This window comes from Bubalus kerabau, chromosome 3 (genome assembly GCF_029407905.1).
Source record: "Bubalus kerabau isolate K-KA32 ecotype Philippines breed swamp buffalo chromosome 3, PCC_UOA_SB_1v2, whole genome shotgun sequence".
NCBI classification, from domain to species: Eukaryota; Metazoa; Chordata; class Mammalia; order Artiodactyla; family Bovidae; genus Bubalus; species Bubalus kerabau.
Window position 1 is genome coordinate 87,650,528 of NC_073626.1, and position 23,969 is coordinate 87,674,496.

General features: G+C 36.4%; 1 protein-coding gene across 1 annotated transcript in view; it reads left to right on the forward strand.

The window, feature by feature from the left end:
* The window catches only part of KCNH7 (potassium voltage-gated channel subfamily H member 7), a 526,390-nt gene that overhangs the window by 483,311 nt on the left and 19,110 nt on the right, over window positions 1-23,969 (forward strand). The window contains exons 10-12 of the mRNA XM_055572409.1: window positions 9,658-9,910; window positions 12,830-13,035; window positions 15,257-15,353. Coding sequence (XP_055428384.1) covers window positions 9,658-9,910; window positions 12,830-13,035; window positions 15,257-15,353 — 556 coding nt within the window. The remainder of the gene's footprint in view (window positions 1-9,657; window positions 9,911-12,829; window positions 13,036-15,256; window positions 15,354-23,969) is intronic.

Sequence of the window (23,969 nt, forward strand, 5' to 3'; positions counted from 1 at the left end):
ACTAGACACACCCTGCCACAGGTAAATGCCACTCCATAGATAAGAGCTGCCCCACACTTTTAGTGTGCTTGTGAAGAGCAGGTCATTAATCTTTGTCATTATCTAGTCACTTTTCTTTCCAGGTATTACTCAGGAAGGAGAGAGAATGAATCAAATACCTGTTGCTAACCCTTTCCATTCTATGAATTTTATATTAATTTTTACATGACTTTTAAATTTCAATATTAAGTTCCTTGCTGCACATTAAAATCATCTGAATATATAAATGTTAGTGCTTCAGACCTACCGTGCAACAGTTAAACCAGAATTGCTTATAGCTATGTCAGAGCATCAGTATTTTTATGTCCATTCTAACATGTATCCAGGATTTCGAGCCACTGATGTAGAGCCTAAAAAAAGTATGTCTCTTTCAGTAAGATTTTTCTAATGCTCTTAGAAATTCTTACCTTTGTTATTAAAGTCATTCTTAAATTTATATATCTTAGTCAACCAAATGAAATACATTATACATTTCCATTTTTACCTGGTATTTATCTTCCTTCTAGCCACATTAACATATTATCTCATTGTTTTTTCATTTGTTCTTTTTGCCTTACCACACGATTTGCAGGATCTTAGTTCCCTGACCAGAGATTGAACCCCCACCCCCAGGGAAGTGAAGGTGCAGAGTCCCAACCACTGGACTGTCAGGGAATTCCCTATCTGCCTCACTCTTATTGGACTTTTCCTTTAGTTTATTTTAGTCTGATTTGGGTTGGCTTTCTTTGGGCGGGAGGAGAGGTCCTTGAGGATTTACTCTTGGATGTTCTAAGTATCATATCAGCAACAAAAAGAGATACATCCATTCTCTTTTTAAAAACTACTATTTATTTTCCATATGAATTCACTATATTCTCCAAAACAGTTTTGAATAGCAGTAGCTGACTTTTTGAAAATAACTTTACCATTAAAACTAATAGTTAAAAAAAATCCTTGCATTTCTGAAATAAATCCTACTTGGTCACAGATATTTTTGATATTTTGTTGATTGTATTAGCCACTAAATTATTCATAACTATGCATCTATTTTATAATGGTATTGTTCTATAGTTACAAGCGTTTTAAATGTTAGAAAGAAAACATCTGTTAAACTATGTGGTCGTGGTGGTTTTAATAGTAGTTCTTTAACCACCATTCAGTCTCTACTATGGTAATTATTTATTCTATTTCTTTCTTGGTCAATATTGATAATTCATATTTTGGGAAAAATTCATCCATTACATCTAGGCTTTCCAAGTTGTTGCAAAACTGCTTCAAAGATTCTCTTTTAACTCATTTATTTAGTCTTTTCCATATCTGTAGCTACCTCTGCCTTATCATTGGTAAATCTGCATATTTTTGTTCTTTTTTTCTTCCTTTAGCAGGCCTTTGAAAGATTCACTTATTTCACTGTATTTTTTTTCAAGGAACTAGCCTTTGGATTAATTTATTATTGCTACTATTTTTTCATTTTCAGCATTTGCCTTCATTACCTTCTTTTTTATTTCTTTGTTTTGTTCTATTATTTTTACCATTTGTTTTAAGTTTTTTTGAGTCTTTCTTTCTGAAATAACTAAGACATTAAGACAAATATTTTCCTTTCAATGTAAATTTTTCTGTGGTTCCACGGATTTTGATATGAATTTTTCTACTGCATTCTAAATTATGTATTTTTTGATCCAAAGGTTATCATAGAGCATGGTTCTTAATTTTCATGTGCTTCTGATTTTTAGTCACTTTTTAATTACTTTTTCTAGAGTTAATGGACTATATAACATTTCCACTTTTATAAATGTTTAAGTACCCACACCTAATACAAAACCAATCTATGACTGCATTTGTTTGCAATGACTCACTTTCATAAAGTTTTTCCAAAACATGTCGTTTTATTTTCATGAAGATGGGGGAACCCTGCTCTCTTTCTTTAGTCATACTTACTTCATTCTTTTATGTGCAATACAATTGAATTATGTGATTTCACGAACAAGCGCAGCTGACGTACATATGTTTCGGAACTTACACAGCTGGTTTGAAACTCAATTTGTAGAAGTAGGAATGTACGAGGACACAACAATATGGAACATTTGGAGTGCTGGGTAACAAGACTAAACGCATTTTACAGAAGGGGAATCTACTAGATGGAGGAAGAGAACTTCTGCTATTTTGAGAGCTTCTGCTATTTTGAAAAAAGTTATAAAATTGCCAATAGAGCCATCACTTTCCCTAGAAAACAACTGAATTGTTGTCTAGTTTTAATCTTTCTGGGAAACAAATACCCTAACGAGTACAAAAAGAAAATAGCATTTATGCCACATTGCTATTCTTTGTTGCTTATCGATAAAACTGATGAATGAATGGAAAACATTTGTACTTCACCATACTAGTAGCAACTTTAGAAATCCACTCTGATGAACAGCTATGGCAAGTCACAAGGGTTGAAGGAATCCTGGACTAAGTTTAGAGTCTTAATTCTTCCACAAAGAAAATCCCTTAATGCACTTTTTTGTTGTTGTTTACGCACTTAGTTATGTTCGACTCTTTTTGACCCCATGGACTGTAGCCGGCCAGGCTCCTCGGTCACTGGGATTTCCTAGACAAGAATACTGGGGTGGGTTGCCATTTCCTCTCCACGGGATCTTCCCAATCCAGGGACTGAACCTGCATCTCCTGCATTGGCAGGTGAATTCTTTACCACGAAACCACCAGGGAAACCCTTAATACACTTATTCTTTAGTTTTCGTGTGAAAAAATGGGGAAATCACCCTTCTATATTCCTTATATAAAGCTGATAAATCAAAACATGATTGTAACATATTACACATGAGAAAATTTTCTGAAACATAAAACTAGATTCAAGTTCAAAATGGTATATCAAATGTGAAGTGGTACTTAAATCACTTTTTCATTACATGGCATACTGCACCTCCCTTTTCCTTAATTTTTAGGCAAGCTCAGCTCATATAAAATCAGTCCATTTGTAAAAAAGTATTTATGAGGTATTCCTTCATCCCTTCCTTCACTCCCTCTCTCAAATAATTGGGAGGTTGAGGGGAAGGTCCTGAGATTGCTTTTCAGGATGCAGATCCCTTCTGTTGCCTTTTAGAAACTTTAGTGAGTTCCAGGGTTTCCCCCGAGACCTTATTTCAAAAATCCTAGTGTACCCTCTTAAGTCAGGCCTTTGCTGATTTAGCAGAAGGGCTCCAGAGTCGGAGTAGCAAGAATATGTATGTAAAAGCAGTAAATCCCCTCTGCCTACACATCATCCCTCACACTGCAGCTCATCCTAGGCCCTGACTTAACTGGGATCAGGTTAAAGTTTTAGTGTCCTTCTGAAAGCAAAGGAACATATCATAATTAAGCTGTTAACCGGGGACGGGAACTGCAGGACAAGGAAGGGACAAGGGAAAGATGCAGGAGGGAAGACTCTGTTTTCATTTTTCAGAGAAAATTTACTTGTAGCACAATTGGTTCAGGATTTATGACACTGTTTTCCATGTCTATGTGCAGCAGCATTTTGATCTGCTCATGTTTTTTGCCTAAATGATGTAACCATATGATATATGTTGAAAAGTTGCATGCAGAAAATCAGTTAATTTTCGCAAGACTTATAAAAGCCCTTAGTCATGGATTCTACAATACCCTGCTTTGCCAGCAATCTTGCCACATGTGATAGTGCTATGCATTAAAACAATTATTTCTTCTCATTAGCCACATGAAAGTAAAATAAGCAGGTAGATGAAAAAGCAGTTTGAGATTTCAGACTAAGACTGTATATATTTGTATGTTTAAAACTACTAAAAGAATGTACCTGACTTGATCAGTGGATAAACATGTAATCACCAAGGAAAGATGAAAGATGTATTCTCCCTATTCCTTAATGATAAACCATAATCATAGAAATAATATAATCTGGGATGACCTCAAAATTACGAAATCCATTAAGGAACAACATTATCTTCTAGAAACAGTGAAAAGTGAGGTTTAGTATCTTTTAAAGATGTTATCAAATCTAGAATGTCCACATAGTATGTAATAATTATATTAGAATTTTTAAAAAGCTATAAAATATTAAGGCTGTGATTTAGGGCAGAGATTTAAGATTTGTTTTATTTCGTGCATAATTTATTTGATAATCATACTTGAGTTTTAATGTTTAATTAGTGAGTGTTAATTTATGTTTTGATTAATACTAGTTTGTCAAGATTTAAGTATATTTAAGGACCCAAGGAAATTTCCTACTGTTAGTTATCACAGTTACCAAAGTTGTTTCCATGATTAATTTGCTGTTTAGGGGAACCATTTGCCACATTCAGACTGTCTTTCTCCATGTGCCCTCTGCAGGCTGCCTTTAGGAATGGCCCTCTCTGAAGCCCTGCTAAGTGAAACAAACCAAAAGCCATTTATTACAGCATAGGTCAGCTTTTCAATGCTATCTAAATAGGGGACCTCTATTAGATAATTTTTTTTTTAATAAAATACAAGAGTTCAAAACACTATGGAAGGAGAGTTTTGGTTTTGTTTATTTTTTGGTAAAAACTCAATTGTTGACATTCTTCCAACAGAACTTAAGACAGTATACACACCACAAAAAAAGAGTGTTTTGTAATGCAAGCTAAGAAACAGCAAACACTGAATCTTGTACCTTAAATCTGAGGAAGGAATAATAGAGTTTGATAGATGGTTAATATGGAATAGTTATTTCCATTTTTGCTGTCTCCATTTGTCATTTCCTCAGTCTGACTTTGATTTAATACTTCTATCTTGTTTTGTGGTTGTTGGATGGTTTTGTTTGAATGTCCCTAAAATTTGATTTCTCTAGTACTAAGTTATGGGATTGATTTAACAGTCACAGAAAGCACTTCTTACTCACTTTAAAGAACAAATGTCTCATTTGTCTTATATAATTTGAGAGTTTCATAGAATTTTATCTACCTACATTCAAGTAAAAGGAAGTTAATTTTGCATTTATAAAATATTCAAGTGACTTTATATCATAATTAAGATATGGAATTTTTATCAGCCTTGAAAAAAAATGTTCTGGAACTTTTTACTCACCTTAAATTAGCTATTACCTTGATAGTTCCTTTGAACAGCCATTAGTATTGTAAACTTGCATTATAAAAGTCTAATTTGGCATGAAAATGTGGGAAATTCTAAGTAACCTTATATATATATATATATATATATATTTTTTTTTTCTAATCAGAGAATTAGAGGCTTGAGGACCAGGGATATTTTAAGAATGTTTTATTCATTGTTATGCTCTCATGCCTAGTATAGTGCCTGGTATACAGTAGATACTTAATAAATATTTGTTAAAAGAATGAAGACTGCTTTTCCAAGCTGCAGGCCATGAAACCGAGCAATGGCCTTAGTCTGACATCAGGCCAACTCAGTAAAACAATGGCTCCATCTGCACAGCAAAAGATGCTGTGTACCCTCATAGCAGCTCCAGAGCCTGACAAACAAGAAGCTCGTGTACAGTGTAGCAGCATGACTGCAATAATCATTAAACCAACCTGTGTCCCGGTTTGTACTTATGTATTTGAAACAGATTCTCTTTTAGCCAGGCTAAAGACTAAATAAAATGCTAAGGCTTTTATCTGCTCAAGCTCAATAAAATGCCACTATTCGAATGCTAAATGAGGAAGTTCCAAGTCAGGTAGTTTAGCCGAGGAACCACCTGACCAGAAAAGGAAATCAGTTGGAAGCAAGAAAGGCAACATGGCTGGGACCAATGAAAGGGGTGCCTTGGATAAATATCCACTTAAACCCTACCCTTTCTTCCCACCCTTTCAATGTGCCTCTATCTCTGTTTCAATACAGCTCCCTCTGTTATAACTCTCATTGTAAAATCCCTTTACTTAGGTATAACCCAGATTCCAATGCTGCCAACTTACTTAGGACTTCCAAATCTCTGGGCTAGGAAGAGATTCAATGAATAAATCTTAACTTCTACTGAATTCTATGTAATTGACTTAAGAAAATTAAGAAAGTCAGTTAAGGGCTAACATCATAGGAGAATTCCTTAATCTAAACAAGCCCTTCATGCCAAGATCTGCAAATCTTACCCCCACTACATACAAACAAAGGCCTCTCCACAGAATTCTATAGTAGCTCTTTTGTTGTTGTTTAGTCACTAAGTCATGGCCAATTTTTTTGTGATGGACTGTAGCCATGAACTGTAGCCCACCAGGTTCCTTTGGCCCCAGGATTTTCCAGGCAACAATACCTGAGTGGGTTGCCATTTCCTCCTTCAGGCAACCTTCCCAATCCAGGTATCAAACAAATCTCTGTCTCCTGCATCTCCTGCATTGGCAGGTGGATTCTTTAGGCCGCTGAGCCGCCAGGGAAGCCCCATGGTACCTCCTACTAGAGTTATTTTCTCCAGTGATTGTCACTTCTAGTAGGATTAGTGTTAGGAGCTAACAACACGTGAGAAAGACACTTGATAAGAGAAAGATACTGAAAAACTTTCCCAAGTGCCCTTAAGGCTTCATGGGTGACTCCAAGAACACTGGAATTCCAAAAACATCTTTCTAAATTGATTTAGTAACTGACTACTTTCAAAAAGGATTTAAGACAACTCACAGTGAAAACCTGAGTGCAAAATTACAAGCCAAAATATTTAACACAAGTCATAAAGAGGAAAGAAAAGTTAGAGAGATGAAAGGAAAAATAATCAAAACTCTCTTGAGGCAATGGAACACAAAATTTAGTGGTGAATTTCTTAGTCACCAAGTGAGACCAACAAAAATACATTGGGCACTGTATCTCTCAATTTCTAGCAAAGAGAATGTAACAATTTCTCTTTAGGAACAATAAATATGTGTGAAAAAAACCCACAGGAAAAGCCAGAAGTAAACTTTCTATTGAATGTCTACAATGCACGGGATGATTTACACTCATTATCACATTTAATTGTGGGCACAACCCTGTGAGGTAGATATTATTTTTACAGTAAAGGAAAATGAATCTCAAGAAAAGTTAATTGACTTGATAAAAGTCACAGCTACTAAGGGATGGAACTAAAACTTCAACTTATGCCTATCTGACTCCATAGCTCATATCACACCCAGTAAGTGTATAACCCCTATCTCGTTCTCATCTGCATCTCTAGCTCAAAGCATGCATACACATACACACACACACACACACACACACGAACACATAAATACAGACACATGCGTGCATGCACAATTTCTTATTCTATAACCAGGTTATACTCAGAAAACATACCTTAGAAACCTCAGGAAAAATACAAAGCTAGCAGCTGTAAGTTCAACGTCCTCGTTCTGACTACTATGATGTTAGCAGTATCTCCGCTGGTGGCGGTCAGTGGCTTCAGTTGTGTCCGACTCTGCAACCCATGGACTGTAGCCTCCCAGACACCTCTGTCTATGGGATTCCCCAGGCAAGAATACTGGAGTCGGTTGCCATTTCCTTCTCCAGGGAATCTCCCTGACCCAGGGATTAAACCCACATCTCCAGAGTCTCCTGCATTGCAGGCAGATTCTTCACCACTAAGCCACAGGGGAAGCCCAGTATCTCCACAATTTTTGTGAAATATAAAATGCCTTTTTGTACCATATTATAGATAAATCATAAGAGAAAAATAGACATATCCAATTTGTTTCTTGGAATAATGTTCCTTATGTTTTTATTTGTATAAGGATACCTGAGAGTTATGCTGGGATCACAACAGTGGGCTTCAGCCAGGAAACGTAAATCATGTGCAAAGACACCAGTGAACTGGAGTCTGTAGGAACTCCAGAGCAGAAGACAGTATCCAAACCTGCTTATCTTTAGTCTAACATCACTTGCCAAAGCCAATGTGATTAGTTTAGACTGGCAGAAGGATCAGCAAACTAGAGGACTACTTCCATGAGAGGAGCTGTGGTGCTTATAATCCCAATAACGAGTAGGAAAAAGATCTCCAACCCCAAAGGCAGAAATGGACAGAGTTGTCATTCTGGAGAGACCTCTGGTCTAAGTAGGAAATAAGACAGGAGTCCAGTCATGGAGGTGAAGCCTGAAGGTTACAGTTAAGGGGAGAGAGAGAGCTCATTCTTTGGGCCTGAGCTAGGTCCTACAGAAACTTCAGGATAAAAGTCTGTGTTTATGCAGCTGTGTGGAGCTGGGTAAGCAGTGTCTTGCAATTGGCACACAATATATTGGTAACTTACAACAAATTTGAGTATTGCAAAGGCTCTTATTCTCTGTCAAAGAAACACAGATGGATAAAGTGACTTGCACAAGCATCAACCTGTGGCAAATTCATGACCAGAAACATAGTATGTGGCTTTTCTTCTAAAACACTCCTGAGCTATTTCTGTGAGTGACTCTACGATGAAGGAAGCAAGATGGGAAACAGTGGCTGTAGTGTTTCAGGTCTTTCAATGATTCCTTTGAATCATGTCACAGCCAGTCTGACCAATCGCATCACACAGGAGTCCTGCAGATGCAGGATCCTTGTGGCTGCTTTCGTATATATAAGTTCACTAAAATATGATTTAATTTGAAGTTCTTCTATGGGCACATGTATTAGAATTACATACACAAATAATTTATTATTACATTTAGCTATAGTGGACAGCAATAACAAGATTGACCCAAAAAGGTCAGAAATCCTAAAATTACATTATCAAGCACTTATAATGCCTCCTCCCCCTACTCCAAAGAAAATTTAAATGAATTTATTTTTACTGACAGAGGAAAGTCAACCTGAGAATTAAAATCTCTATATGCCACCCAAAATAGCTAAGAAACATACAGAGACACAAGAGTTGAGTACCTTTGACTCATTGTATATGGGACATTTTTTTTTTTTTGAATAACATAAAATTTTATTCAGTTTAAAGTGAGTAGCACTTGTCACAAGTTATTGTTTAATCTTTTTTACAAATTTTTATTTAGTCACTGAATAGGTTGTCAAGACAGTAGAGCTGTTAGAAGCTTTATATATGCATCATAAATTCTGGCACAATTTCCATTTCTGAAAACTGAACTACACTTTTAAAGTACTTCTGCTGTTCTCCTTTCCTGTCTCTATTTTCAGTACTTATCAAAATATTTAGTATAAAATAATGTGCTTATGAAATGTAAATACTCAAAGTATTGTTGGCTAAGAGCCCTCTCTGGTATATGACATTTACGAATACCATGGCTATTTCAGGATCATTATTTATATTAATTATAACTGAGATGTATACCAGAGATAGCAGTCCAAATTGGCTTGAGATTCCTTCAGAAGGTTGTCTTTCTAGTTGTACCACCTTTCATTAACTATGTCTTATTAATTGTCACATTGCATTATCCCTGTGCACACTATGGTGCTACATAACATAATGCAGGCAATGAGAAGCAGCGTGAAATGTTGTAGGCACTATATTTTAATGAGACAGCATTTGTGTTGAGTCTGAATGCCTGCAGTTAATTCAGAGAACACGTATTTGAGTTCAAATTCTGACATGTTTAGCAAACCAAATGTGCATCAAGTCAGGTGAAGTAGAAGCATTGTAAGAACTCCTGTGTGGCAATTACTACACCTGAAGTGCTGTGAACAAGAAGTGTGCTTTATTTCAGGTGGAGATCCTCTGTGTGCTGGTAGTATGAAACTCTTTCTCTTTTTTTCTTCAGGTCCTAAAGGGTTTCCCAGAATGTTTACAAGCTGACATTTGTCTACATCTCAACCAGACTTTGCTGCAAAACTGCAAAGCCTTTCGGGGGGCAAGTAAAGGTTGCCTTAGAGCTTTGGCAATGAAGTTCAAGACCACCCATGCACCTCCAGGAGACACTCTGGTTCACTGTGGGGATGTCCTCACTGCGCTTTATTTCTTATCCAGAGGCTCCATTGAAATCCTCAAAGATGACATTGTGGTAGCTATTCTGGGTGAGTGTTTTAAAACTGGATAGTCACAAATTCAGCTTTTAGCCAGAGTTGTGCATGGTTTAAAATGACAGAAAACAGGACTTTCCATTTATTTATGAGTACTATTTAAGATTGATGAATAATTTTAAAGCTTTACTTAAAATTCAATTCAAATCAAATTAACCTTGCAGAAAATACATTTTCTTGACTCTCTCACTTGTTCTCTGGTGTGTAAATGCTTCCATTCTTGGCAGCCACTTAAGCCTTTGAGGCCAAATATATGAAAATGGCATTTTCCTTTCCGTGTTATAGGATCGTGGATTCATGCTGAGTCCTTATCACCTTAAATAAAATGTATATGTAGTAAGCATACTTGCTAGCATGTGCCAATGCCTGTCATGAACTGGGTTTGTATGTTGATGAATCCATCTATTTGCTGTACACTTCACTACTGTGTCCCATCAGACAGAATTATATGAGTCCTTACCTAGGTTATCAGTAATATAGCGCTATAAACAACACACAGGGATCAAGGTGTTGAGGAGATAAAAATTCATAAGTTAAACTGGTTTGGGTGCAAAAGAAAGTCCATCTCTCCAATCTGCCTCTTCAAAAATAAATTTAGCCAGCGTGAACTGGTAGGATTTCTTTGGAATATTAGAACAATGGGAAAGCATGAGGGAGCAGAGAGAAATGAGATCAGTTTTTGTTCTCTCCTATCCCCTAGCCAGTAAGTTTAAGGCTCTGTCTCCCTGGGAACACCCACTCCCAATGTTTGGGAACATGTGCACTCATTTTTTCCCCATGGATTAAACCTGGTTCTATTTAAATAAAAAGTACATAATTCAATGATTTCCTTTTACTTGACTCTTGATATTAACATCCAAAGGATGAGGATATGGGCTGTTTTCTTCACTATTGTATAGAACCCGTGGGCATAACACAGAACCCAATACATGAATGAAGATGTTTGAGAGATTTATGTATCTTGATAATTATATTATGATGAGATATTTTAAAAACATTTTTTCAAACTTGATCAGAGGTACAATTTGGTTTATAATCCAATAAGCAGACCAAGAATAAAAATATATTTTAAATTACTTAGCAGCTACAGAGTAAAGTGAGATTTTCACTTGATTTGGCCTTGACAGTTCTAGTCTGTTGCCAGGGAAGAAGCATGCATCGCTGCATTCCTGATCTTCAAATCAGCCAGCCTTAACTTCTACAGGAAGGTAACAAGCTGTCTTGCTTTATAAAATAGTAATTTTAGAATGTAGTTAAGCTGTACATGGTGACTGGCTTACTCTTTGCTCACTTACAATCATGTAAAATACAAATACAAAGCTCATGCTGAATTTAGTTCAGGGCTTTTCTCTGATAATATCTGTACTAACGTATCAAAACTATAAAGAATTTCAAGAGATTCTCCTTTCCTGTCTCCATTTCCATGTAAATCTTCACTTAAAAGTCTCAGAAATTATGATTCCTCATTCAATTTTTTTAAAAGCTAAGTATTTATTTAAATGAAAGTTAAAATATTCTCTCCAACATCAATTTTTCTTATAAAGATATTGCATCTGATTTCTCCCCATTACATTCACATTTAAAATAAGAACATCACAGAGTTTTTCTTTTACCTCGAATTTTATTGTTTAAAAGTCTTTGGTAGTTTCCATAGTTGAGTATATATGAACTTGTTTAGCAGAAAGATAAGTAACAGATCCACTAAGATTTTTCTAAATCTGAAAAGTAGCTTTAGGATATATGTATATATGTAAGAAGGTACATTTTACACTGCCATCTACTCCCTGTAAAAGTTACATAATCAATACTCCATCAGTAGTTAATGCGCATGTATTTCATAGGTACAATTTTTAAGTATCTTGGCTTTCTGAAGAAAGATCTAAGTGGCCGTGACATTCAGGGAAAATAATGGGAAGAGATGAGATATATCAAGTGTGCAAAGATTTTAACTGGAGTCAGAATTAATGGGATGTAGTTATGGCTGCTCTCTCTCTACCTTTATTTCACCCAACTAAGAAGGTGACCTTGACTTAATCTGTTTACACTCTTTAATCCTCTTTCATTTTCATAACATTTGGATAATAATTAGTAATTTTTTCATTAGGTTATTTTGGGGATCAAGTGAGATAATGCACCTAAGCATTTGATGCAGAGCCTGACGCCTACTTAGTCTTCAATAAGCATTTGTTGTTACTGTCTTTATCATCCTCATAGTTGAAGGAGACCTAGGAAAGAAGTGACACGTGGCTAGGCAGACGGGATGGGAAGGGCCCATCAGAAACCAGACACTGAAATAACCCCAGGCTTGGCAAAAAAGCAGGAAGGACACACCTTTGGAATAAAGGTCATACAGTTTAAAAACATGACTGTATTTGTTGAGAAAATATAACTAGATGTATTATTAAGGGCAGTTCCAAAAGTAGTTACCGAAGGAAACCGGGTATATTCAAATTGTACCCCTAGTCCTCTAAGTTAAAAGAGATCTACCATAAACCCATGCTTGGCATCACCTCCCGAGACCATTCTGAGATAGAAAGTTTGTGAATCACCGCAGCCTTTCCCTTATTCCTAGAGGGACAGAATTAGACCACACTAGACTCTTGCCAAAAACATAGCAGACCAAAGCCATGTTTGCTGCATTCCAGAAGCTTAGCCAAAGAATCAAAACTGGAAATAATGGGGATTATACCAGGACCAGGGCTCTCAAAGGTAAAATTCTGATCAGCAAACGAATACGACTGCGGCTCAGTACGTGGCTCTAGGATTGTGCTGCCCAAGTGTGTGTTGGCTGTCAGCTCTCACATGTGAGATGTTTGGTTCGGGGATAGGTCAGTGGTCCCCTTCAAATTTTAGAAGTAAAACATTAAGTTCAGATTTATTTCTTTTTTTTTTTTCTCCTTTTTGATCTTTTAGGAAAAAATGATATATTTGGAGAAATGGTCCATCTTTATGCCAAACCTGGAAAGTCTAACGCAGATGTAAGAGCACTCACATACTGTGACTTGCATAAGATTCAGAGAGAAGATTTGCTAGAGGTTTTGGACATGTATCCTGAGTTTTCCGATCACTTTCTCACAAATCTAGAGTTGACTTTCAACCTGAGGCATGAGAGTGCGAAGGTATATGTTATCTGATCATTTTCGGACTCTGACGTTTTATTGTATCCTTTGATTGCCCAAGGACCTCTGAAAGATCAAGTGAAATAGTGTAAACAGTTAAACAATTGTGAATATTTGAAAGGAAAAGCCAACTTAATATTAGAATTTCTCAATTATAAAGAAGGAATTAGGTCTAATTGCCCTCAAGTATGTTGAATAACTTTAGTAGTTCAATTTGACCTTTTAGGAACTTTAAGGAGCTATACTTGATCTATAATAGCCTTTTTTTATATTGAATGTGACAGTTATTTGTTATAAATGGGTGATTCTAGGCTATTGAAAATCACCTAAAAAGAGTTTATCTTATACAGAGGTTAAAATATTCTCTCAGATACTATTTTGTTTTTTGTTTTTTTTTCCTTTTATTTTATTTTATTTATTTTTTTGTTGTTGTTGTTTTTTAATTTTATTTTATTTTTAAACTTTACATAATTGTATTAGTTTTGCCAAATATCAAAATGAATCCACCACAGGTATACATGTGTTCTCAGATACTATTTACACTGTATATTGGTTAGCAGTATCTTTTCAATAATCATGAAGAAGTTAAATTCTTAAAGTTTAAGTACATATTTAACACAATTTCTAAATTGTAGAAGTATAAATTAATCAGGCCTATACCTAAGTCACGGAGAAGGCAATGGCACCCCACTCTAGTACTCTTGCCTGGAAAATCCCATGGACCGAGGGCCTGGTGGGCTGTAGTCCATGGGGTTGCTAAGAGTCGGACACGACTGAGCGACTTCACTTTCACTTTTCACTTTCATGCATTGGAGAAGGAAATGGCAACCCACTCCAGTGTTCTTGCCTGGAGAATCCCAGGGACGGGGGAGCCTCGTGGGCTGCCGTCTGTGGGGTCGCACAGAGTCAGACATGACTGAAGCGACTTAGCAGTAGCAGCAGCATACCTAAGTCAAAATTATTGATGCAGAATGAATAACATATACTCTAGTAGAAATAGTATCTTAAATAATGTTACAAGTGATTTAACATAGGATCAATTTTGAGGGCTTAGCCTTTAAGGCCCTCACTCACCCTCCTCCATGAGGAAAGTGTGTCCTTATCACCCACAAGTATTCTAAGAATAGATTTTATGTTGCAGCCCACGATTTATTACTAGGTTATTCTCTATCTCTTCCCCATCCCCACCAAATTCATAATCCTAACTCCAACTCTAAATACATTTTTTGCCAGAAACCAAATGTTTTGACACTTGCAAGTATATTTTAATGTTAACTAATAAAGTCTCTGGAAAGTAAGATTCTCAAGTCAATAGTTAGGTAAAACACAGTAGATTTCATTTTCCCTGGAGTTATAGTCATTCCCAGGATACTGTGAGAGAAGAGACTTAAAAAATTTAAGGTCACCAGAGTACTATTTGATAACCCAAAGCACCAGCTCAGATAATTACTTTACAAAATGCTGAAAGTTGAAAAATCAGGTGGTAAGAGGTTCAAGTTACCAAGAGCATATGCTTTTTATAATGATTTTAATTCAGAATTTTATCAAGTTGCAGTTTAATATCACTGACCTCATTTTTATTTTGCTTCAAAAAACAAGCATCTACCTCAGATAACTTCTTTGTAAAAATTTTAGGCAGCAACCAAATAAACAAAACAGAAGTTTCCATTTGTTTTATTTATTTGGAAACCTCCAGTTTTGTTTACAAGAGAGGAAGGAAGAATGGAGAACAAAATAGGGTTCAGAGCATAGTGTTTATTGAATTCAACCTTGTATTTATTGTGAAATTTAACCTTGCAATCTTTACCATGTAATTTAAACATCATAGCTAATTATAATTAGTCTACACAATTTTTTCTGCAATGATACAGATTTTTCAATTTTTAAAATTATTGCTATTTTTATTTTAACTTTTCCAAGTTACATAAAATATATTACACAGGAAGGAATATATGTTGTCTGTAAGTATTGACATCATCCCCAAACATTTCTGATAAATAACTTCTACAACTATGATTTCCCTGGTTAAACTACTAGAATTATTCTCAGTCTATTTTATAATTTAGAGACAATCATTAAGCAAAGTGTTGTAGTTATTTGCCTGCAATCTATTAATTAAGTCTTAGTGGTTGAAATGATATGAAATAGTAGAGCTTACTGATGATACACTGTGTTCAAACTGAATAATCTTCCACTTTATCTTCACGTTCCATTAACAAAGGCTGATCTCTTACTACGATCACAGTCCGTGAATGATTCTGAAGCAGACCACTGTAAACTGCGAAGGAGATTGTCATTTGATAGTGAAGAAGACAAAGGTAATTCATTCTTTTCTAAAGTTCAAATGTGGAGCATGTGAATATTAGTCCTGCTTATTTACATGCTCATTGTACTTCTTCTGTCAAGGGTAATTAATTAATTCAGATTTTAAGAAGGCAAATCCTTTGCTTTTTTCAGTAGTTAATGATGTGGTTTCTGATTGATAACTCTCAACAGTGTTTCTCAAGACCCGATCCTAGGCCCTTTTCTTCTCTTCTTATTTTATATCATATTCTTCCCCTAAGTAATTTCATTTATACCCATAGTTTAATTATATTTTTTGCATACATGTGTGTGCTAGGTCGATTCAGTTGTGTCTACCTCTTTGCGATCCTATGGACTGTAGGTTGCTCTGTCCTTGGGATTCTCCAGACAAAAATACTGGAATGGATTGCCATGCCCTCCTCCAGGGGTCAAACCCTCCTCCTTCCCAACCCAGGGATCGAACCCACATCTCTTGCACTGTCTCCTGCATTGGCAGGCAGGTTCTTTACCACTAGTGCCACCTAGGAAGCCCTATTCTATTTTCACGTAGGAGATGTGCATGAAAGTGAAAGTGCAAAAGTGTTAGGTCATTCAGTTATGTCCGACTCTTCATGACTTCATGGACTGTAGCCCACCAGGCTCCTCTATCCATGGGATTCACCAGACAAGAATATTGGAGTGGGAAGCTATTCCCTTCTTCAGGAGATCTTCCTGACCCAGGGATCAAACCCGGGCCTCCTGCATCGCAGGCAGATTCTTTACCGTCTGAGCTACCGCAGAAGCTCCGGAGAAGTACATCAGTTCAGTTCAGTCACTCAGTCCTGTCCAACTCTTTGCGACCCCATGAATCGCAGCACGCCAGGCCTCCCTGTCCATCACAACTCTTGGAGTTCACTCAGACTCATGTCCATCGAGTCAGTGATGCCATCCAGCCGTCTCATCCTCTGTCCTCCCCTTCTCCTCCTGCCCCAAATCCCTCCCAGCATCAGTCCTTTCCAATGAGTCAACTCTTCCCATGAGGTAGCCAAAGTACTGGAGTTTCAGCTTCAGCATCATTCCTTCCAAAGAAATCCCAGGGCTGATCTCCTTCAGAATGGACTGGTTGGATCTCCTTGCAGTCCAAGGGACTCTCAAGAGTCTTCTCCAACACCACAGTTCAAAAGCATCAATTCTTCTGTGCTCAACTTTCTTTATAGTCCAACTCTCACATCCATACATGACCACTGGAAAAACCATAGCTTTGACTAGACGGACCTTTTTTGGCAAAGTAATGTCTCTGCTTTTGAATACGCTATCTAGGTTGGTCATAAATTTTCTTCCAAGGAGTAAGCGTCTTTTAATTTCATGGCTGCAGTCACCATCTGCAGTGATTTTGGAGCCCCAAAAAATAAAGTCTGACACTGTTTCCACTGTTTCCCCATCTATTTCCCATGAAGTGATAGGACCAGATGCCATGATCTTCGTTTTCTGAATGTTGAGTTTTAAGCCAACTTTTTCACTCTCCTCTTTCACCTTCATCAAGAAGCTTTTTAGTTCCTCTTCATTTTCTGCCATAAGGGTGTGTCATCTTAATACCAGAATATCTAGGGACTTCCCTGGTGGCACTAGTGGTAAAGAATCCACTTGCCAATGCAGGTAGACATAAAAGATGCATGTTCAATCCCTGGGTCGGGAAGATACCCTGGAAGAGGACATGACAACCCATTCCAGTATTCTTGTCTGGAGAATCCTATGGACAGAGGAGCCTGGCAGGCTGCAGTGCATAGGGTTGCATAGAGTCAGACACAACTGAGCAATGGCACCCCACTCCAGTACTCTTGCCTGGAGAATCCGATGGACGGAGGAGCCTGGTGGGCTGCAGTCCATGGGGTCGCTAGGAGTCAGACACAACTGATGACTTCCCTTTCACTTTTCACTTTCATGCACTGGAGAAGGAAATAGCAACCCACTTCAGTGTTCTTGCCTGGAGAATCCCAGGGATGGGGGAGCCTGGTGGGCTGCCATCTATGGGGTCGCACAGAGTCGGACACGACTGAAACGACTTAGCACGCACATACCAGGACATCTGAACTTCAGCCTCCTATATCCAAATGCCTATTAAACCATCTACATGAAATTGCAACAGCAACTCCAACTTGATACTTCTTAAATTGAAATCATTAGTTTCCATGGAAACCTCTGTCTCCATCAGTTGCCATGTCTCTAAATGGCACCACCATTCAACTCATTGCACAGACTGGATATTCTCTCTAGGAACCAATTTTCTCTCAACCTCTCCATCAGCCTTGGCAACAAGTCTTGTTATTAGTACCTCCAACACAGCCATTTACTCTTCAGACTGTCTTTTTTGGTTCACTCTTCTCCATCTTCATAACCACAACTCTGGGTCAGTGAAACATATTTCAACTCACCTTGCCAACTTGCTCCTGTTTCATCTATTGTTCACACTGGACCACTGGTAATTTCTTTTTCTAAATCCAGTTTGGTTTATGCCAGCTATATATTTAAAGTCCTCTAAGGACATCTCGTTCCCTAAATTCTTCACAGGGTGAGTCTATGCCAACCTTTTCAGTCTTATCTCATACCATCCTTCCTTTACCAGCTCCTCTCTTTTGCAACATTTATTCCAATTGCACTTCCATATTATTTAATCAGTGATGTCTGCCTGTAGAGCATAAACATCATGGGAAATATTTGGTCACCTGAAGCTTCAGTGCTTGCCTCAGCAGGTGTTCAACAAATATTTGTTGAAAGAATGAATGAATTAATGAACTAGCATTTGAGCATCTTCCATGTGATTCTTTTCCTCATTTTGCCTTTTTAATGAAAGTTGTTTTCTTTGTCCTCTTTCCTCTGAATTCTCTCCCAAGGGGAGCTCATCTCTGAGCTTTAACTTACTCTATATTCCAAGTGAACTCAGCTGCCCTTTCTTCCATGTACATCACTTTTGTGTTTTTTATTATATCCTTTCCTTAGTCAGAATTTGCCTCCCTGGCCTCAAACACACATATGTGCACACATACAAACAAAACTATACCACACCACTTTTTAATCAATTAAATTACTTTTTTTCAAGGTTAAACTTCAGTGATAATCAATGTGAACTCTTCTTGATTTTCTCAAAAATAACAGGTTTTCTTTTTTTATGAATTCCTAAGACACTTCCCTCTTGTTATCTTGTTATACAGATGGTTCTTGACTTATGATGGTTTAACTTGTGATTTTGTGACTTTATAGTAGTGCAAAACAATACACATTTAGTAGAAACTATATTTCAAATTTTGAATTTTGATCTTTTCCCAGCTAGTGATATCCCATAATGTAATTTCTTGTGATGCTGGACAGTGGCAGCTCTCAGTCAACCACATGATCACAAGGGAAACAGCCCATATACTTACAACCATTTGTTTTTTACTTTCAATGCAGTATTCAATAAATTACATGAGATACTCAACAATTTATTGTAGAATAGGCTTTTGTTAAATAAGTTTGCCTAACATAGCATAATGTAAATGTTCTGAGCATGTTTAGACTAGGCTAAGCTATCATGTTCAGTAGATTAAATGTTTTTTTCAACTTATGATTTTCAACTTACAGTGGGTTTATTGTACTGTAACCCCATAGTAACTCAAGGAAGATCTTTATTTTTAAAATATGCCCTGTGCAGTGGTTATTGGTATATTTGTGTTTTCTCTATCAAATAGTAGACTCCTTTAGCAAAGCATGGTGAATAAATATCTGTTGAATTGGGCTAATTGTTGAATCCTCTGGCTGATTGCAGAACAATAAACCACTCATAGCTAGGTGATAATTTATTTCTGCAATGTCCTTAATTATTCTCCTGGTGACTTTTTCTAAAACTAGAACCACAACAGCCAAGCTGTTCTATCGACTTAATCTAAATCCCTTATCCTGAAGTTAATCTCATGTTTTGATCTCACTAAAAATAAAATACTGCTTAACAATACTGTCTATATAATAATGTCACCCATACAGTTGAAGATTTATTAAATCTCCTTTCAATCTTGTTTAGTTTCCTCATTCTCAAGCTAAATAATCTAACGTTTTTATCTCCAGATAAGGCCCTAAAAGCACGTCACAATTTATATTGTGCTAATGCTACTAGACATTTCTATTGATTCTGAAGACTTTTCCTTTAATCTCAGGCTTAGTCTCTAAGACCCGTTTTATATAAAATGTTGATGATAAGGCATTTGCCTGCCTATAACTTTTTGAAGTTTACTGGTATAACAGTAAGTCAATATAAAAACACAATTAACTCCAGTCTAAACTGCAGCTCAGTTCGTAAAGCATCTGCCTGCAATGCAGAAGACCCAGGTTCAATGCCTGGGTCAGGAAGATCCCCTGGAGAAGGAAATGGCAACCCACTCCAGTATTCTTGCCTGGAAAATCCAATGAACAGAGGAGCCTTGCAGGCTACATGGGGGAGCCTTGCAGTACACGGGGTAGCAAGAGTCATACAGGACTTAGCGACCCAACCACCATCCAGAGCCTGAGAGCCTATTCCAGTCTTCAGGACTTCATGGTGCTATAGGGAAGTTTAAAATTTGCTGAAACCAATTTAGTCCCAATCACCCCAATCTAAAGATCTAAAGGGGCCATCCGTTCTGTACTTCTTGATATAGAATCAATATCTGGGAGGGGGAAAAATGCATATAAGCAAGTATAAAGAATAAAGAACATTCAGAAGATAATTGATCCCAAATGATATGAAGGTTACATAAATTAAAAGCTGCCCATGAAATGTACTGATCACTTTAGAGTTAGTTTACTGCTCAGTTGAAACCACACCTTGAGTGGATATATCCAAGAGTGCTGATGACTGTGCATTAATCAGCAGAGGCATCAAGAACCAGAGGGAAGAGCAGGGGGCTGCCCATTGGCGACAGACACATTGAATCTTACAATTACTGCTCACAACCTACCCAGAAAAACACCGGGACTCTTCAGGTTTCAGTTCCCACTTAGACCTCCCTTCCACCGTGTCTACCGTGTGGTGCTAAGGGGTTTACATTCAAAAAGAAATATCAAAAATGAAAAGATGTATATAGAAACTTTGAAGGTTGATTTGAACTAAATAGAAGCTTAACATACTGGACCTCTTCTCTCCTAAAATACATTTGTGGGTGAAAGTGGTTTGTCCTCATAGGCCGTGCACTTCTGAGGAAATAAACTCGGTTCTTGAATAGAAAGAATTGCCAGTTCAAGTCCAAATTTGAGGACACTTTGTTTTTTTGGTTTGTTTGTTTGTTTGTTTTTTGAGGATATTTTCAAGAAATTCTCTTTCCTTCGCAAAGTTCTGACGTAGAGGTACCCAGGACCTTCCCAACTTGACTGTGGTTATTGTAGGGGGAGGTGTTACAGTTTCTGAGCTGAAAGCAGAACGTTACTGTTACAGACTGTGAAGAATAAAAGTGTATCTTCAATGACTTCCTTAGTGATCACAAACGTTGAAAAGATGGACAGAACAGAAATAAATGAGCTATAACCATTTAGAACATGTTGAAAATAGTCCAAGTACTCTTCAGAGTCGGATTGTACTTACTTCAGAGTGTGCCAATATAGTCTATTGAATATGAGAATATTTCTTTTAAAATTTTATGTTGTGAAATTTTCAGGAATTTTATGTTGCTGCATGGTGTGGCCAAAAAATAATAACAAAATAAAATGTTATATTGTGTATATTTTATAATACTCATAAATTTTACAACAATAGCATGTATAATGGCCCATGAGATACATACACACAAACATATATATATTTTTACTGATAGCTCTTTTGTGACTGAATATTTGGAATATTCTGCTTAGCTTTTTCTATGAACAGAAAATGCAATATCAAAGTAGCTATTAAACACTAATTTAAGGAATCAGTTACCCTTTGAGAGACACTAATTCAATGAGAGCATCAATTAATAGCCCACCCCACAAAAAGAAAATTGAACTGTGTTAAATGTTCAACATCCTCTTTGCATTAAATTTAGATGGTTGTCACACATCATTAAAAAAGAACCCATTTTACGAGATATATATATTCTAAGAGCAATTTTCTTACTTTCCCATTCATGTGTTTTTTATTCAATTCTATATATATTCAACTGAAAAAATCTAATGTTCCAGAAAATAAGAATGGAAATAGGTCTTTAACTCATATACCTATGTTTCAAAGAATAGCAATAAACATTATCTTTTTCTAATATTATTTTAGTGATTTCACATTGTCATACAAAACTCAGTAAAGTCTAGCAAGTGCTTCTCCAAAATAACTTCTATGAAAGTTATTGAAGTTAAGAATAAATATATACATTGTTAAACTTATTTTTACAAAATAGGAATGGGTCAAATTCTAATTTTATGAAGTTAATCCTTTAACAATATTGCTGTTATAATCTGGCACCTCTTAGGAACATCTTCTTCAATAATAAAGAATGATTAGTTTTTGTTATCCATTTCAGTAATATATAAATATATCTTTATTTATATTTTTAAGATAGATTTTTATCTGTGTTTATGTAGAAAAGTGATGCTAATTTGTTTTCAACTTTCTTTAATGCTAGTGAGGAACTAAAGTACTTGAAATCAAATGAAGACATTTATTTTAGATTCCAGTGTTCCAATGCAATAAAATTCTTAATGCACTTGACTGGAAAATGCTCAACTTATCTCAAAATTGTTACCAGTTGGAAATCTTAAATGATGAGAGAGCACATTAAATGCCTCTCTTTTACATAAAGTTGGGCCCAGCTGTTAGGTCTGACAAATAAAAATGATAAATAAGTTGAGAGAAAAACTCCATAAATGATGGAGAGCACACAGACATTTGTTCCCAGATTGTTTGAAATGTAAAAATTTTCTATAATCATTCTTAAGATGGATGGGTCAACCTCTCCATCAAGACATTCACTCTACGCTCTTCAACCCATCCAGACTCAGAGAGACACCCACAAGACAATTCATAAATGTTTTAGAATTGTATCCTGTCAGAAAGAGGGGAGCAGGGGAGATAGACTGTCAACATATAGAAACAAGGTTTTTAGGGGGTTTTTTTAGAGTTTTCGGTCATCTAAGTTAGAAAAATTCCAAGCTTAATTAAACAGGCCAGCTTTTTCCTTTGTACAATGATTGGAACAGGAATGATTATACAATCTCATTTCTAGCAAAGGGGAAAATGTAAAAAAACTTCTTCTGATTGCTATTCAGAATACTATTTCTACATAGCATTCAAGAAAGCAACTTTTAAGAAATAATAATAATAAAATAGCACTAAGAATAATATTAAGAAAAAATAGCACCTAATGCTATTTAATGTCTATTAAGTAATCCAGTTTAGGGACTTCTATGGATATCCAGTGGTTAACACTCCATGCTTCCACTGCTGGAGGGCATATCCCTAGTTGGGGAACTGAGATTTCCACATGCTACCAGGAGTGCCCTGCCCCCATGCCAAAAAAAAAAAAAAAAAAGCCAGTTTAACTAGAAAAAGGCAGAAATGGAATATGCCATAAAAATCTAGAGGTAACTGGAGGCTAATTATAATGCCTTTCAGTCCAGTTTCATGTATTCCATTAGCCAACCTCCAGCCTAAGACTGAGCGGTTTCCATTGTTAATCCACAAATAGATTGTCATTTCAGCTGTCATTTTAAATGATCAAACTTGAAGCTTTGTTTTATCTAGTATGGAATAGAAAAATGTTGTTGCAGTTGGTCTGTGTCAGAGAAATTGTTCATGCGGCCTGAGTTCCAAAAAGCATCTGGCTAATGATTCAGTTGCAAAGAACACAGAAATAAATATGGAGTAATTTCCCCTATATACTTGAAAAAAATCAAGAATATAAAACTTTTTCTTCTTCTTTCATGTTCCTGCTTTTACTGGAGATTTTTGGTAAAGGATTTAGATATCGTGTATATAGAACAATTTGCTCCATTTCACGAGAATTAAATAATAATTCCCCATTCACCACATTGTAAACACATCCCAAGTTGAAATCAGCAGTATATGTTAACTGATGAATTTTTACCTAAACATCCAAAATCAAACCATAAGTTAGTAAACTAAGACCAAGGCCCATGTGGTTGGCAGGACAGAACATTTTACTATGTATGAGGATTTACAAATCAACAGAGGACTCCTAAGACTGCCCAAGCTGAAAACACCATGTGATTTAATAACTTGTGATGTGCATTGATTACAAGTGTCCACCTTGTAATGCTATTATCCTTACTTAGATTAGAATTATGAATTAAATGATAATTTAGTTTGCATTTGATTCTGCTGGAAAAGATTCCATGAAAGTGTTTAAAAGAAGAGCATTTCAGGGAAAATGAGAAGGCTTTGCTGATTCAATCCTCCTGGTGCCCAAACTGCACAAAGATTACCTAGAAGCAACAAATTGACCCAATCCACTAAGCAGGTATGAGGATAATTTAGAGAAATGAAGCATTTTCTGTTTTTAACATTTACTTGCATAAAGTTGGAAACTATTATGTTTTGAAGAATGAAATGGTATGTTCATAAAGTGGGAGAAATGATCAAATTTTCAGGTGGGAAGAAGTTAAAATCAAAGAAAACAGGAGGAGATGACAAGAATGAAGGAGGGCTGTGTCAGTGA